The sequence below is a fragment of the Rhizophagus irregularis genome, chromosome 5, assembly GCF_026210795.1.
Source record: "Rhizophagus irregularis chromosome 5, complete sequence".
Taxonomy (NCBI): Eukaryota; Fungi; Glomeromycota; class Glomeromycetes; order Glomerales; family Glomeraceae; genus Rhizophagus; species Rhizophagus irregularis.
The window spans coordinates 2250083-2266188 of NC_089433.1; the positions used below are offsets into that span (position 1 = coordinate 2250083).

Consider the following 16106-nt stretch of genomic DNA (forward strand, 5'->3'; position numbering starts at 1 on the left):
TCAGATCTATATGAAATATGCACAGCAGGTGCAGAGCATTGGAATAATATCCTTGATCGAACGAACCAAAGAAGGATCGGAATCAGAAAAAATGACTCCCGGAGAAACACCCGTTTCGTTAAATATACTATCGAATATCCACCGATAAGTATCTAGTATTTCGTCCTCAATTATTGCGCACGCTACGATCCTGGTTTTGTAGTTATTATCGATTATGGTTACGATACAAAGGATCATTTGAAATCAGTTTGTGTTATAGGTGCTATCAACTATAACGACATCATTGTGCTTACTATATAACTCTCTTTGTGTAGGTGACATCCATAAAAAAGAAATCAACCTCCTCGAGATTGGATCTAATCGAGTCTTTACAACCCAAAGCGGCTCCAAGTTCTTCCAGTCCATCAATCGTTGGAGCATCTGAGGGGTATCCTCATCTCCCAGATTATGTTTTTGTCGAAACTGATAAACCGCGTTATACAATTTTTTTTTGTGAATAGGCTGATCTGGATAGTCATGCCTTAATAGGGGATATATAGATACCGAATCCATTCGCCCTTTAATGACGTACTTCTCTATATCAGCCAACATTTCCTTTGTCAACTTCCGAAACTGCGGAGCTATTTTTTGAATTATCGGGATAAGCAGATGATTATGTTCGTTATTAAACGAGTTTACTTTTACAACTCCTGTTTTCGGATGAGTGACGTTAAGTTTCCAAGGGCATAGTATTTGTTGGGAATAAGCATTGCGTTGCTTTGTTGAATCCGATGTAGTTTGTGGATTATGAGACCCAGATTTTGCGCATTCGTAAGTGGCCCTTCGCATTACACCTTGAATAGTTTCACTTGTTCTGATCTTATAACTGAAACCCTCTTTTGACGCAAACCTATGTAACCAACTTTTGAAGTCTTCCCAGTCGGTAAAAGTAAGCTCAGAGGTTAATTCCAAAGAATCGGATGGCTCATCTGGTCTATCAGACTCATCTGTTTCGTCATCAATGAATGATTTCGGGTCCATATCATTATCAACGAATGATTTTGGGTCTATTACATTATCAACAAATGAATTTGAGTTCGTTTCATTAAGCTGTTAGGCTGATTCTTTAATTAGATGATTGATAACAAATAAGATAGAAGAAACATATACAACAAAGATAGAGAAAACATATATAACGAAGGAAAGAGGGAACATGTAACAGAAGATAGAGAAAACATAACGATATACAACAGAAGAAAATTATGTAAGTTATATTGAAAGCGAAGCATCATATTGTTCACCATAACTAACATTTTCTTGTTCTGTTTTATTCATCTTGATTATACCAAAAGGTTAGATAAAAAGCAAGAGAGAAGAACAATTGTAATTTTAACAATAGGACCTTATGACTATGACGTAAATAATTCCATCGTATGACGTAAATAAATGTATCGCTATTGGCGCAGCAGCTATATTTATCATGACGCGAACATATATCACGTGGTACATGTCTACACACTACGTGTACATTTATAAATTTTCTATTTAAAATATACTTAATTTAAAAATTGCAAAATACTTAAAATATATTTTTAATAGTATATCTAAAATATACTTAAAATTATCTTAAAACATATGTCTAATATATTTAATTTTTGCCCATATACTTAAAATATATTTAAATTATATTTGAATTAAAATTTAAGTATATTATAAGACTATTATAAGTATATTTTTTATGTATTTAAAATATACTTAAAATATATTATAGAATATATTATAAGTATATTTTAAGTATGTAAAAAATATATTTATAATATACTTAAATTTTGATTTAAGTATAATTTAAGTATATTTTAAGTATTTTGGCAAAAATTAAATATATTAGAAATATATTTTAAGATAATTTTAAATACATTTTAAGTATATTATAAGTATTTCGCAATTTTTAAATTAAATATATTTTAAGTATAATTTAAATATATTTTAAAAAGTTTTTAATTATATTTTAAATATAAATACTTTTTATAGGGTATACCTGTAAGCCTACGAACATCTCCAATCAGCCTAAACCTATTAGAAGGTAAACTATTGCTAAGACATTGCACTTGAGACTTTACCATCTATGAGGACCATCTGGCGTAGTAAACCTCCACAGTAAAGTTTACCACACCCTTAGTGGTATTGTAGAGTGACCACCAAGACAAGAGCTCACCTAGATGGTATGCAAGCAGTGACCATCCAGACAGGACAATAGAAGGACACCGATGGCCGCCATAGGGAATAGAGGAGGGATCTGTGTGTCATTTCATTAAAATATGCCGCCGACCGGTATATACTAATTCATCATGATGCAGTCCAGCCTACACTAATCCCTGTACCTTCACACTATTGGTAGTAGTATCTGCAGTAAAATTCTTTTAATTTTTGTTATCGGCAGAATCGAACCTGCGACCTCACCATACTCAGGCTTCACGAGGGGACTCACGGACTAACCAATGAGCCAAGGGTAATCAACCCATATAGAATTTTATTTTTACTTTTATTTTTTATTTTTTTTTATTTTTTGTTATTTTTTCTTTTAAATCAACTTTTGAGTTAGATTTAGCACAATTATATTATATAGATAGAACTTACAGTAGGGGTTTAATCATCTACATTGGATTATGGATAGTGTTTCGAATGGATCAAATCAGATCGGATTTGAGATGAATCCGATCTGATCCGAATTCAGATCAAAAAAAGTTGGATTTGATCCGATCTGAATTCAGATCAAAAATAATTGGATCCGATCCGATCTGAATCTGAAATGAGCTTGATTCGATTCGGTCTGAATCCAATTCAGATAAAACTGATCCAGTCCGAATCCGATCCAAATCAGAAGTTAAAAAAACGTTTCACAACGTTTTTTAAAGATTTATTTAATAAAAACGTTGCGAAACATTTTTTATTTCAATTTAAACGAAAAAAAACCGTTGCAAAACGTGTTTTTAATGAATTTAATAAAAACTGTTTTGCAACAGTTTTTTAAATCATTTTAATATAAACCGTTGCGAAATGATTTATTTAACTAAAAAGAACTATTTTGCAACAGTTTTTTTAAATTGTTTTAGTATAAACTATTGCGAAACGGTTTATTTAATTAAAAAGAACCATTTCGCAATGGTTTTTTAAAATATTTTAATATAAACCGTTGCGAAATGGTTTATTTAATTAAAAAGAACCGTTTTGCAACGGTTTTTTTTAATGATTTTAATGTAAACTGTTGCGAAATGGTTTATTTAACTAAAAAACCGTTTTGCAACAGTTTATTTAACTAAAAAAACCGTTTTGCAACAGTTTATTTAACTAAAAAAACCGTTTTGCAACAGTTTATTTAACTAAAAAAACCGTTTTGCAACAGTTTATTTAACTAAAAAAACCGTTTTGCAACAGTTTATTTAACTAAAAAAACTGTTTTGCAACAGTTTATTTAACTAAAAAAACTGTTTTGCAACAGTTTATTTAACTAAAAACACCATTTCGCAACGGTTTATTTAACTAAAAACACCATTTCGCAACGGTTTATTTAACTAAAAACACCATTTCGCAACGGTTTATTTAACTAAAAACACCATTTCGCAACGGTTTATTTAACTAAAAACACCATTTCGCAACGGTTTATTTAACTAAAAAAACCATTTCGCAACGGTTTATTTAACTAAAAAAACCGTTTCGCAACGGTTTATTTAACTAAAAAAACCGTTTCGCAACGGTTTATTTAACTAAAAAAACCGTTTCGCAACGGTTTATTTAACTAAAAAAACCGTTTCGCAACGGTTTATTTAACTAAAAAAACCATTTCGCAACGGTTTATTTAACTAAAAAAACCATTTCGCAACGGTTTATTTAACTAAAAAAACCATTTCGCAACGGTTTATTTAACTAAAAAAACCATTTCGCAACGGTTTTTTTAACGATTTTAATATAAACCATTATGAAACTGTTTATTTAACTAAAAAGAACCGTTTCGCAACAGTTCTTTTAATTGTTTCAATATAAACCATTGTGAAATGGTTTATTTAATTAAAAAGAACCATTTCGCAACGGTTTTTTTAATTGTTTTAATATAAACCGTTGCAAAACGATTTATTTAACTAAAAAAACCATTTCGCAACGGTTTTTTAATTGTTTTAATATAAACCGTTGCGAAACGGTTTATTTAACTAAAAAGAACCGTTTTGCAACGGTTCTTTTTATTGTTTCAATATAAACTGTTGCAAAACGGTTTATTTAACTAAAAAAACCATTTCACAACGGTTTATTTAACTAAAAAAACTGTTTCACAACAGTTTTTTTAACGATTTTAATATAAACCATTGCAAAACGGTTTATTTAACTAAAAAAACCATTTCGCAACGGTTTTTTTAACGATTTTAATATAAACCGTTGCAAAATGGTTTATTTAACTAAAAAGAACCATTTTGCAACGGTTCTTTTAATTGTTTCAATATAAACCATTGCGAAATGGTTTATTTAACTAAAAAGAACCATTTCGCAACGGTTCTTTTAATTGTTTCAATATAAACTGTTGCGAAACGGTTTATTTAACTAAAAAAACTATTTCACAACGGTTTTTTTAATGATTTTAATATAAACTATTGCGAAACGGTTTATTTAACTAAAAAGAACCATTTTGCAACAGTTCTTTTAATTGTTTCAATATAAACCATTGCAAAATGGTTTATTTAATTAAAAAAAACCATTTTGCAACAGTTTTTTTAATTGTTTTAATATAAACCAGTGCGAAACGGTTTATTTAACTAAAAAGAACCATTGCGAAACGGTTTATTTAACTAAAAAGAACTATTGCGAAATGGTTTATTTAACTAAAAAGAACCGTTTCACAACGGTTCTTTTAATTGTTTTAATATAAACCGTTGCGAAACGGTTTATTTAATTAAAAAGAACCATTTCACAACGGTTTTTTAAAATATTTTAATATAAACCGTTGCGAAATGGTTTATTTAATTAAAAATAACTGTTTCACAATGGTTTTTTATTGTCTTAATAAAAAACGTTGCGCAAAACGTTTTTTATTTTCTAAGATTCAGATCCGATCCGGATCCGATCCGAATCTGTTTGAATCTAATTCAATTCAATCCGATTTGAATGAATAACTGATCTGATTCGATTCGATCCAAAACGGATCAAATTTTTTTGATTCAGATCGAATCACGGATCATAAAAAAGCTGATCCGATCTGATCCGTTTCGGATCAGATCCGCGGATATGACGGATCAGATTTTTTTCGGAACACTAATTATGGAGATTATTAGTGTTTGGCTATTATCGTTATGCATTTGAACATCCGATAGTTTATACTATACCTGATGCTAACATTCAAACTTCTACATGTAAATGGAACCTCCTTAGTACCTCATTAGAAAAATCCAATAAGCGTACGGACTTTCTTAACTGCAGCTAATTGGTTTTGTTAATTAATGTTGTGTTCGTAAGATCCTACAACTTGGTTAGAGTGGAATGCACAACACTGGTTCTAGTCAAAAGTACCAAGAAGGGACGATCTGAATATTTGATTTTACTTACTTTACAGGAACTTATAATAATTTTTCTTTTTTGATTATGATGTAGTGGATCCTATGATAACTTTGTGAAGAAAGAGAGATATTTACGCTAAGATAGGAAGTTTAAAGCTCTCCTTACTCTCTGAGCAAAAGTAATCACCTGACAGTGCACACGTAGGATTCTTTTATGCATTAGTAGTTAATGATATTAAATAGTTATTTTACTTATTTAGAGTTTTATACAATTGTAATTGGCTTTAATTTTATTATTTAATAAACTATCAAATACATTGTGGTTTAAAAAAAAAAAAAAATCTATTTTTTTTTAGCACCAAGTTTCCAAAAAAAAATAATTGTGACATATAAATCATGTGATAGGAGGAAAAAATTTTCCTTTCCTTCCTTTGTTAAAATTAGCAATACTTTAGTAATAAAATGCATTTTTAGTAATAACTTGGTTAATATTAATACTAAAAATACAATTTTATTACTATTAGATTTATTTTATTAAAACAAATTTAACTGATGAATCTAAATTCATTAAATTCAATTATTGAATTACTTAAAAATAGAGTATATAAGATAAGAAATTTTGAAGATATTCTTAAAATGTGTTAATTGTACTAATTTTTTAGTGTAATTTTACTATTTTAGTCAAATAAAATTGATTTTTTTATTAATTGAAAGTTGTTTAATAAGATTAAAACTATTTATATATTAATTTTTATAAATATAAATATTTATAAACAATGTCTTATTATTTTTCTGTTTAGAATATAATTACTTTGATTAAATGAAATCAACTTTTTATAGTTTAAATTTCGTCTAATAGTATACATGTGGCCTGATGTGGGATCCTTTATTAGATGACGAATGGTTCAGTAGTTAATAAATTAATATAGGTTTTATGTTGTATCATGTATATAATATTGATATACTACTTATTTTAATAATTTGTTGAATATGCTGCAGCAATTCAAAAAAAAAAATCAACTTTTTTTATTATAATTAATTCTCTATATAGTTACTTTCTTTAAAATTAAAAAAAATTAATATGATCATAAAAATACTATATCTGATATAATATAACAGAATTCCACTTATTTATAATAAAAATTACTATAAAAAATTGGCTATTTACTAATAATTTTACCTTATTTTTTTCTTAAATTCTATTAGTTAATTAGTTAAAAAGGAAAAAAATCATAACAATATAATATAAAATTTTCTTTTATAGTAAGATTTGCAAAGAATTTTATATATGATTTTTACTTTAGGTACAAGTGGAATCTTATCTTATAAGTAAGCAAATTCTAGTATAAGCCAAGAAGTTTTTTTAATAAACTTATTAATAACTTGAATCAATGTAAATGTGCTTATAAGGAATATCTAAAGTAATTATAAAGAGTAGGATTAAAACTACTTGTATATTAATTTTTATAAGTGTAAGTATAATATAATACTTGTAAAAAATATATAATAGTATTAACTTACAAATTTTTCTTTTTTTTATTTGCTAATTTTTTTTATTAATTAAATAGGACCTTAAATAATACTAATATATATATATATTTTTTTTATTGCAGTACATTTGCAGTTTTATTAAAGTAAAAAGAATTAAAAGAATCTATATACAAAATAAAGTTTTAAAAATAGCTATTTTAATATGATTAAACTATAAATTACTTATTATACATATAGTATTCTATATATATATTGTTAAGTAATTATTTGATTTTATAGGTAGACTTTATTTAGAAATAGATTCTTATCTTTAATATTTGGTGATCGCAAGCTAACTTCTACACGGGATTCTTAACGCTTACTTATAAAATAAGTCATCGAAGCTTAAGGTAAAATTTATAATTGTGAATTTTTAAAAATCCTACTATATAGGTTCTTTACAATAAAAGGGGGGGAAACTGCTAAAAAAAAATTTTTTTAGTTAATATTAATTCTGAATAAATTATAATATTTAGAGTGTTTTTAGTATATAAATATAAATTTAAATTTTTTTGGTAGTTTTCCCTTTTTCTATTGCAAAGAGCTTATATTACACCTAAAAAATTAAATGTTACACTAATTTGTATAATTTTTTTCCTTTTTAAATCAATTAATCAATAAGATCACTAATAAAATTACTAGTAAATTTGAAATTTTTCCTGGAGACCTTTATTAAAAATAAACAGGGTCTTCACTATACTGCAAATAATAATACTAATATAACTTACAAATAAACTTTAAATATTAAATAAAAATATATTTTATGATATAACTTTGTCAATATTAATGCTAGAAATATGAGTTTACTATTATTAAAATTCTCTCATCAAGACAAATCTAATGATATAACTCCTGTATAACCATTCATTTGAGAAGAAGTTTCTGGATTACTTGGATGGCTTATTAGGCATATGACTGCTATTTATGTCTGCTTGTTTTACCAAAATTTTATTAACATTAAATTATTAGTTGTATTAAAAATAAGGTATATAAGATAATAAAATTTTGAAAATATCCCTGTAATATGCAACTTTTAAAAAATTTTAATATAAATTCTAAGTAAAAGCAAATTACAAAAAAACTCAAGAAAATAATAAATTAAAAAAATATATAGTTATAATTATAAAAAAGGAGTTTACATCAAACTTCATAGTTTTAAAAACCTGATGATATTTTTAAAAATTGTAAGATATATATATAAAAACTCAAAAAAATAAAATAAGTTAAAATAAATATATATTTATTATTAGAAAAAAGAATTTACATTGTATATACAGTCAAATCTTTATATAACGATATGTTAGGATTCATAAGAAAAAATTTAAAAAATATCATTATATCAAATTATACCAATATTTATATGTCTTCACATATAGTGGAAATGTAAAATTTTATCAGTATATCAAGTTTTTAATATAAATGTATCAGTATATCGAATATCAGTATATTAAGTTTTGACTGTACATCAGATTTCACTTTTTTTACATTTTTTCAATTTTGGTAAATATTAAAATTATGAAATCTGATTAGCATTTTGTAAAATTTATGCTATATATATAAAAAAGGTTAAAAAAGTATAATAAGCTAAAAAAGTCATATATTATTATTGTAAAAAAAAAGTTTAATAGGATTAAAAATAGTTTACTTATATATTGATTTTAATAAATTTTGAAATTTTTTTATAATTATATTATTCAAAATCCTTAAATATTGTTATTAAAAAGGATTTTCTTTTATAAATATTATAGTAAAATAGTTAAAACTTTTACAGATATAATAAAAATTTTAAAAAGAACTTTGGAATATTTTATTTTTATATGTATAAATTACAAAAAATTGATGATACTTTTAGATAGTATAATACAAGTTCAAAAATTATTGAATATGCATAGTATACTAATTTTAATTAGCTAAAAATTTTATTTATTTTATTTAATAAAATAAACTAATAGCTTTAACAGTTAATATTTTTATAAATTTACATTAGAAATGCAAAATAATGTAAAATTTTATATTAATAATAGTGGTCTGATGATGGAAGTAATTTCTATTTGTAGATTATGTTAAATATTCTGGGTTAAAATTAGTCTTATACTTATAAATAAATTATATTTTAATATTTAAATTTGCAAATTTAACATAAACTGTAATTTTTATGTATCTATAAATATATTTATAATGCCAAATATCATTATAAAAATCGCAAACTTTATATGAAAATATTGATTAACTGTTAAATATTTTACTAAAATTATTTATAAGTGCAATATATTATTATTATATATTAAATAAATATATGTAAAATATTTACACTATATGATGTGCATATATAAAGGTTAATAATAATATTTTTTATATACATACATACATACATACATATATATAATATAAATTTACCCTCCTCCCTTCTTGTTTGTATTTTTATATTTATTATATAACGTCTCAGTAAATAAACGGTTTAATAATAAAAGGATGGGGCTTAAAAAATTAAATACATTAAATACATCAGATGATCCTATTCATTTTACAAAACAATCCCCTTATATTTTATCCAATATTGGAAAAGCAATAGAATGATCGTAATTTTTTTTATTAAACCATAGAAATATTATAATTGTGAATGATATTTTCTTAACAATTACAAATAGTTATTATGAAATCAGCACCTTAAAAAGGGTTTTTTTTTTCATATTTCCGTATTTTCCATGTTTGGAAACCTGTTTCATTGTCAATAATGTATTTGTCTATTTAACCGGATCTACCCATTATTTTAAGAAGGAACCGTGAGAAATTTTTCTAAAACTGTGCATCTTACTACCGAAGTTCGGGCAACTATTATTCCGAGTATATATCAAGTGAAATTTGAAGGATGACTTTCTGAGGTCGGTAAGGAAAATAATAAAATGGGTTTCGAGAAAATCATTTTTCAAAAAGTCGGTAACTTTATAATTATTACGAACTTGCAATTTTAATTTTAAAACTTGCTCGGATCTTTACAATGAATATTCATCATTGGCTAAAACTAGGCTAAAATCATGATTGACGAGTGATAGCGGGAAGTCACGGATCAATTGAATAGATTTGGTACTAAAGAGCGAGGACGAATCATATATTTATACATATTATCTAGTCCATTATAGAGCAAGCTTTTCAATATGCAGTAGTAGAATATGATTTGAGGCTGACATTTTATGCGTGGCAACATTTCTCAGCCTAAAACAACAGGATGGTAAAACAGGAAATAATCAAGTGTAACATATGAATTTGTTTGTTATTACCTTTCTATACGAATATTGCATTGTAATCTTAGATATTGAATATATTATATAAATTTCTTTGGTTAAAAGGGCTAGAATTAATTCAACAATTCAATAATCACGCGCGTGACACTTCATCTGATGCGGCCCCATGATCATATATATATACTTTTTTTAAAGACATTTTCTATTCCTGGATATTATACATTTAACTTCTAGATAATATAAAAAGGTTCTTTTATAAATAATCATCTATCATCTTACTATAAGTTTTATAAACAATAATTCTCTCATATTTTAGAATTAGATTCTTTGAACAAAACTATTGAATATGGTTTCTCCAGCGTCTGAGCCTGTAGAAATCAAACGTGGAAAAAAAGTCGGGTCTCCGAGCCGTAGTGAAGTTGGAAGCCGTCAAAATGCTATAAATCGTCTTGTGGCTTCTCCTCCGTTAGCTCAATCGTTCTCACAACTCTCAAAGTCCCAACCTCTTTCTAGCATATATAATACACAGGATAACTTTCTAAGCACTTCAGGGAAATTTCCTGCTGCAAGTTCTTTTGGATCAAATCCAATTTTGGAAAATTCAACTTTAGATATTCCTCAACAAAAAAAAGCTGAAATTGTGAAAAAGCACCTTGTTACCGAAGCTGACAGTTCCGATGATAATCTAGCAGATAATCATGCTCTTCATTCTACCCCTTATAAATTACCAGGAGGTGATGCAACTCATGAAGTTTACAAGTGGCATGCAGAAGTAGAAAATGCTCCTATGAAACGTACGCGTTCCCGTTCTTTATATTTACCACGACCTATTGATCCGGAAACATCTAATATGAGAGAGCCAGGAGGTTTCCGTCGTCATCATGTTATAATGAAAGCAAGAAAAGCAGGAAAGGAGCCACCAAATATGATTAGAAATTTCATTGATTTTTTGGCAATGTATGGTCATTTTGCTGGTGAAGATTTGTCTGATGATGAAGATGATGAAGAAGAAGAAGATGATGATGATTATGTTGCTTTGGAATCTGCTCCTTTGCTTCCAAGGGAAAGGAATACTTCCGATGGCGCTGCCTCTCCTTCTAAAGCTGTATTTTTGCTTTTGAAATCTTTTGTCGGTACTGGCGTTATGTTCTTGCCAAAAGCGTAGGTTTTAATTTATTATGTAATAATTTGGTTTTTTATCTTAGCATCGTAATTATCGGATTTTCTAATTTTTTATTATATTGTCACCAGATTTTATAACGGAGGTATGGCCTTTTCTTCTATATTTTTGGTTTTTATAGCTCTGATATCTTTATGTTCTTTCCTGATGCTGGTACGGACGCGAACACATTATCCATTCAGTTTTGGTGGTACGTAATAATTTAAATATATATTTGATAAATGTAGCTTAGTTATATGTTAACGTTTATATTGATTTTTAATAGACATTGGTAATGCTTTATATGGAAGTTGGATGAGATCTGCCGTGTTATTTTCTATTACTATTTCTCAGGTATTGAATTTGTACTAGGGGTAACATTTAAGTAATAATTTGTTAACATATAATTTAACCACAGATTGGATTTGTATGTGCTTATATGATATTCGTCGCTGAAAATCTGAAATCGGTTGCGGAACAAGTTTTTGATATCCGAATAGACTTATATATATATATAATGTTACAAATATTAATTTACGTACCACTCGCAATGATTCGGCGCATATCGAAACTTTCTTTTACGGCATTGATCGCAGATGTTTTTATTATGTTTGGTCTTTTATACTTATATTATTTTGATATAAATCAATTGGTAAAAGAGGGAGTAAGTGATATCGCTGCATTTAATCCAGATGACTTTGCACTATTTATTGGTACGGCTGTGTTTACTTTCGAGGGAATTGGATTGGTCAGTATGTTGTGTCGACTTTTCTTTTAGTATTTATGTAATTGATTATTAATATAATGTTATATATTACTTAGATTATTCCCATTACTGAATCTATGAAAGAACCTGAGAAATTTCCTAAGGTGTTAACAGGAGTGATGATTTTTATTAGTGTTCTTTTCACATCAATTGGAGCTTTATCTTATGCTACGTTTGGCAGTAATATAAAAACAGTAGTGATTATCAATCTACCAAGTGATGATCCACTTGTTCAGACCGTTCAGTTACTATATGCTTTAGCCATTCTATTATCAATTCCGCTTCAATTATTCCCGGCGATTAGAATTATGGAACAAGGTTTATTTGTAAAAAGTGGTAAAAACGACCTTTATGTTAAATGGCAAAAGAACATTTTCCGTATCTTAACGGTTATTGCATGTGCTTTAATTGCTTGGGGCGGTGCCAGTGATTTGGACAAATTTGTTTCATTGATAGGCTCGTTTGCATGGTGAGTAATGTTTCTGTAGTACTTAAAATCTTTCTATTAGTGACTTATATTTATAATTGTCGTTTTTATATTTTTTAGTGTACCATTATGTTTTATATATCCTCCTCTTTTCCATTATAAAGTGGCTCGTACTTTCGGTGCTAAAATGTTAGACATATTTGTATTAACGTTTGGTGTATTTTCTCTGTTTTATACCACTCATGTAACCATTCGCAAGTGGGGTGGTGAATAAGATCTTTTGATTTAATTTTTGGCCTCAAGGTTTTCATTGCAAAATATTATACATTTCGTGTTTATGTTAGGCTGGGTAAAAAATTTTGAGCATGTTATATATATAGATTAAGTAATTATTCGTAATAATCATTATATCTAGTAGTTAATGAATAATAAATTTATATTTAGAAGATAATTTTTTCCTTAATTATCTTGGTGGGGTTTTTTTTTTGATATATTATTTAAATAGAACCAACATAAATTGTTTTCTCTAATGAGTAACAAGTCTATCGTTTATAAAGCAATGAGTTTGCTATTTGAAATTTCAACAGAAGTACTTGCATCTAAGACTTCTTTTGATCTAAGTGATCTAAGACAACTTTTTAGTTTATTATACAACTGTAAAATGAATTAAAATAAATTCATACATTGATTATAGCTTATAATATTTTTATTTTTTTTGATAATTGTATTTTATTTAAGGAAAAGATTGATTTATTGCAAAAAAAAGATTGGCTATTCTTTTAAAACATTGCCTATTAACCCCTAAAATAAAGAAGGAATAAATAATACTACAAACTCTGTCCTTCAAAAAAAATTTATAAAACAAATTCGCTCAGCCCAATTATAGGAACATTCATTCTATAAAATACTTTTACTTCAATTCTTAAAAAATATCGGAGCGACCATGATTTCCATATACCAAAAGGTCTAGAAACCGTGAATCTTGATGATATTTTTGTCGATGCCGTTGTCCCCAAGAAAGTTTTGGACTTTGAGACGTTGGTCACCTTGAAGTTGGATTATTTGTCCAAGCTCCTCATCTTGCACAAGTGTACCATTACAAGCGAATTCCTATAAAAAATTAAACAAAAATTAATTTAATGCTAACAACATTATCTTATTTTTATCAATCCTGACCTTTTTGAAAGCTTTTAACAATTTCTTTTGATCATATTCACTAGGTAAACCTTGAACAGTAGTCAAAGTCTTTCTTCCGTTTCTCTGTTGTATACGAATATCTTTTAATAACAAAGAAGTTAAGGAATAAAAGAATGTGTTTTCAAAGTAACTCTAAAATAGAGCTATTTATATATTTTGACCGGTCATCTGTAAATGATGACCTTTTATTCTCCGACATAAAAAAGGATACGAATATACCCTTGGGGTTGTCCTGCTTCTTCTTCACCGGTATCAGCGAAAGGGTCTGTTGACCAAAAAAAAACGGATTAATAAAACAATAAAAATTTAATCGACAACTTTTTTGTATCATACCGTAAGTTTGAAGATTTTGGATCTCGGACATAAAAAACTACGGTTAAAAACTTCGAAAAAAAAGTAATAGAAATTTGGGAAAAGCGAGTATAAAACTTTTTTTTATGCTATTTTATGAGCTTTCTTGTTGAATGAAGGTTTTTTTTGAAAGACGGATGGATTTAGTGAAGTGAACCAAACTATAAAGTATTTTTACAAATATTATATCTATGATTTTATTTCCAATTTTAGAATTATTACATAACTGATTAATAACTAATCACGTGAGCAACATATTTCCTTTTCTGATTTTCTGATTCCTCTTAACTGCACATAGAAAATACAAAGTACCTACAATTTGATTGTGAATCGAAATACATATAAATCATCACCCGATAGTTGTGATAATCTTAACGGATAACCTGAAAGATTAAAAAATTTGCCAACTCTTAACAGAATGCGAATGTTATTTATAATGACTTGTTTAATTTCAAGATTTGCTTAATTTCTGTCACAGTTCAAACTTTTCAATATCATAATTTTATCCTTGTATTAGTTTTCCTTATAATTTTGGAGAATACTTCTGACGCGCTACGCGATAGCTTAAAATTATTTATGTTAAACAAATGTCTGTATATAATTTATACATACATAGGCATCAGTTGCAGCATATTCAATTTGTGATTCCTTAAGATCATAAGCATTCCAATTACTCATGGTCACCTTTTTTGGTTTCGTTAATTCACGTTGAAACTAAAAGAATGCAAAAAATTGTTAAAAAATAACCAACACTTCAACCATTTTAGACAATGCAATATTTTTCGTGGAAGTCGAAGTAGACATGACTTGTACACATAAATTACTTAATTCCGCAAGACTTCTGCTCTGAATTTCATTAATCTTTTAAAGTTTAATCCCATCTCCTCGTATATTACATCCAAATTTGACTACATTTTTTTTTTTATTTTATTTCTAGAAGAGGAGTGAACGTTATCTATTACATTAACAGCATGCGCATACTAAGTAACTACAGGGGCTATTCAGATAATTGGAACTACGTATCTCATCCCACAAGGTAGACAAAGCAGTTATGTAGGACCCACCCTTCGAACTAAACTATGCTAGAAGTAAACTACGCTACTACTAGCACTAAGAACAAAATAAAAGGACAACCCTACAAAAAAAAATGAAGGACCCGTATTTTTCTTTCGACACAAAAGTCGCCACTTGTAAATACTGTAAGAAGTGGAATGATTCACACTATTCTAAATTGTTTAAATGTAGTTAAGATTAAAATAAAGTTAATAAAATACTACTACTATAAAAAAAAATATATTGGCTCTAGTTAATCCTATGGGTGTAATAAGTATTTGTCCCGACTGTAGAGCCAGAGGAAGGATCAGGCGGAACTTTTGACTACATTTTTGTCTTCCAAAATACTTTTTAGAACAATTGGAAAAGTTGTCATGTGATATATATGAAAAAGAAATATTGTAGATGAGTTACATAGTTGTATTAATGATATTTTGGATTGTTTTATTGTTTTGGAAATACTTGCCATTCACAATCAAATCCAGATGTGTTAGATCTTTCATAATTTGGTGCAAGTTATAAATGTGTTTAATTAAAAAGATACAAAATAATTAAAAGCAATTTTAACTTGTTTTCATGTAACCACTCGTTTGCTTCAAGCGTATTTCAATGTACATGTTGCGTCATCCTTATATGATAAGATCGGTAATTTTCGGTCTTTATTTGAATACTTGAAAATTTAAAGCCGTGCGTAGAACTGAAGTATGCAGCATTTTCCATGGAAAACCGGTTTGATTCTCTGGTGGTTTGTTTAACAATGTCAGTTATAAACAAAAAAGAAAATATGTATTATCGGACAAAAATCATACCTGACCTTAAATGGTTTTTTTAATGAAAACTACTCGAATGGTTTGAAAAATTT

General features: G+C 27.3%; 2 protein-coding genes across 2 annotated transcripts; one reads left to right on the forward strand and one right to left on the reverse strand.

Moving 5' to 3' along the window:
* The first annotated feature begins 10501 nt into the window (after positions 1-10501).
* On the forward strand, positions 10502-13344 carry OCT59_025017 (uncharacterized protein). Its single transcript, XM_025309386.2, has 6 exons — positions 10502-11452; positions 11543-11661; positions 11737-11804; positions 11869-12198; positions 12273-12685; positions 12764-13344. The coding sequence occupies exons 1-6, from the start codon at positions 10638-10640 to the stop codon at positions 12915-12917; spliced, it is 1899 nt and encodes a 632-aa protein (XP_025175571.1). The 5' UTR covers positions 10502-10637; the 3' UTR covers positions 12918-13344.
* OCT59_025018 (Eukaryotic translation initiation factor eIF-1) lies at positions 13261-14369 on the reverse strand. Its single transcript, XM_025318616.2, has 4 exons — positions 14174-14369; positions 14052-14105; positions 13820-13920; positions 13261-13753 (listed from the first exon to the last, which is right to left on the reverse strand). Exons 1-4 carry the CDS (start codon positions 14202-14204, stop codon positions 13610-13612), a joined length of 330 nt encoding a protein of 109 aa, XP_025175572.1. The 5' UTR covers positions 14205-14369; the 3' UTR covers positions 13261-13609.
* Positions 14370-16106: the final 1737 nt, after the last annotated feature.